General features: G+C 41.8%; 1 protein-coding gene across 1 annotated transcript in view; it reads right to left on the bottom strand.

Moving 5' to 3' along the window:
* LOC308363395 (15-hydroxyprostaglandin dehydrogenase [NAD(+)]) overlaps positions 1 to 1,322 on the bottom strand; it is a gene marked incomplete at both ends in the record, with an annotated part of 6,463 nt that extends 5,141 nt beyond the window's left edge. The window contains 2 exons of the mRNA XM_080836206.1: positions 882 to 1,005; positions 1,230 to 1,322. Coding sequence (XP_080692332.1) covers positions 882 to 1,005; positions 1,230 to 1,322 — 217 coding nt within the window. The remainder of the gene's footprint in view (positions 1 to 881; positions 1,006 to 1,229) is intronic.
* Positions 1,323 to 1,658: the final 336 nt, after the last annotated feature.

Raw genomic sequence — 1,658 nt, 5'->3', positions numbered from 1 at the left:
AGACCCGTGGGAATAGGCTTTGTTGTTGTCTCTAGGATACCAAACACCACTGTTAGGCCTTCTGGGGGTGTTGTGGGACTAACTGAACAAAACACTGAAGAAGTGTGTTTTGTTCCAGTGAAGTGCTCACGTTGTTGTATCAACTGGTCAAGTTCTATGGTTGGGTAGTCATGTTGCGTTGAGCGTATGTATGTTGTACTGTGAAGGAGAGTCTTCACAGATCCCAGGAACGAAATGCAGGTGCCTGTTGCAGTAGTCTCCTGCTGCTCAGGGTCAGGTTGGGCAGTTGTTATATTGGGTAGGTTGCTGGGGATGAGTACTTGCATGTGACACAGTGAGAGGATTGGCCACTGTGGGAATCCTCAACCAATGAGTAGAATAAAACCGCACTCTCAAGCTTTTCTCATTAATATTAAGACCAGTTTATTTCCACAGACGCATTCCGGCCTTAAGCCATCATCAGTGTGTGTCACAATCCTCAATCAATTGCACAAGGAAACATCTTTTCCTGTGTATAACTAAAGAACAATTACATGAGGTACAGATGTCTTCATATAGCAGCCTATAAATCTTTTACATAATATTAGACGATCATTCACCATTATTAGATACTCGTCCAGAGTGAAGTTTTCTGAAAATCTGTCAAATCCTGCCATCACTTAGAGGCTATGATTTATTGAAACTGAAATCTTGAGTTTAACTCCATCTGTCAGAGTGTCTTGTTACGGCCAGCAACATAAAAGGAGGGAAACAGACGCCAAAGCTAGATTTCTAAATAAAGTAGAAATGTATGAAATCCACACATATAAGGAAAAGTAACAACGTGTCTAGAGGTTCGATGTATGTATGAATGGGTGGTTGGGTGGACACGAATAGTTTACCTTTAAACTGTTTGTCTGAGGTTACATCGCAAACACAGAACAAAGTTCGGTCTGGTCCGAAGTCTTTCTCAAATGACGCCCTGGTAGCATCGCCCGAGTCTTCACTGACATCAAAGAGTGCGACCTGAACAAATGAAAAGCGACCATAGGGGTTTCTGAGGTAGCCTATTGCTCAAATTAACCTAAATGGTGGACAGTTACCATTTTGAGTATGAATGTATTCTTATCTAATCTATTTGCTTCTTATCTAATCCGACAAGAACAATGTCCATGGATTTAATTGACAACAGGTCGACTGACTGCAGTAGTCTAGAGATAACATACCGTCCATGAGAAAAACGGACCTACCTTTGCTCCGTTCTTCAAAAGAACCTCAGCAAAACCTTTTCCTAAACCTTGCGCCCCACCAGTAACGACTGCAACTTTCCCGTTCAGTGCCATTGCTGAGAAGTAACTAAGTTCCTTTGTGTTTGTGAGTCTAAGTTAGGTATTTTTTCTTTTTTCAAACAATCTTACTGATTAACCATGTGACAGACACTACTTGCCTATAGCTTCAGTGATGATATAACGTAGTTTGCTGAGCTTATCATGAAAGAAGGTGCTTGCACATGCGCGTTTGCAACTTTGACCGATGATCAAACGCGATGATACGTTGCAGATGTGGTGGAGAAAAAACTGACTAACAGAAATCCTCCGGCGCACAGACACAATCGTAGGACATGTAGGTCTATAGAAAGTTAGTACCCTGTCGCTTTGTGCGTTTACTGGATTTACAAG

The sequence above is a fragment of the Sprattus sprattus genome, assembly GCF_963457725.1.
Source record: "Sprattus sprattus genome assembly, chromosome: 1".
Taxonomy (NCBI): domain Eukaryota; kingdom Metazoa; phylum Chordata; class Actinopteri; order Clupeiformes; family Clupeidae; genus Sprattus; species Sprattus sprattus.
This window is presented reverse-complemented; position numbering and strand designations above follow the sequence as displayed.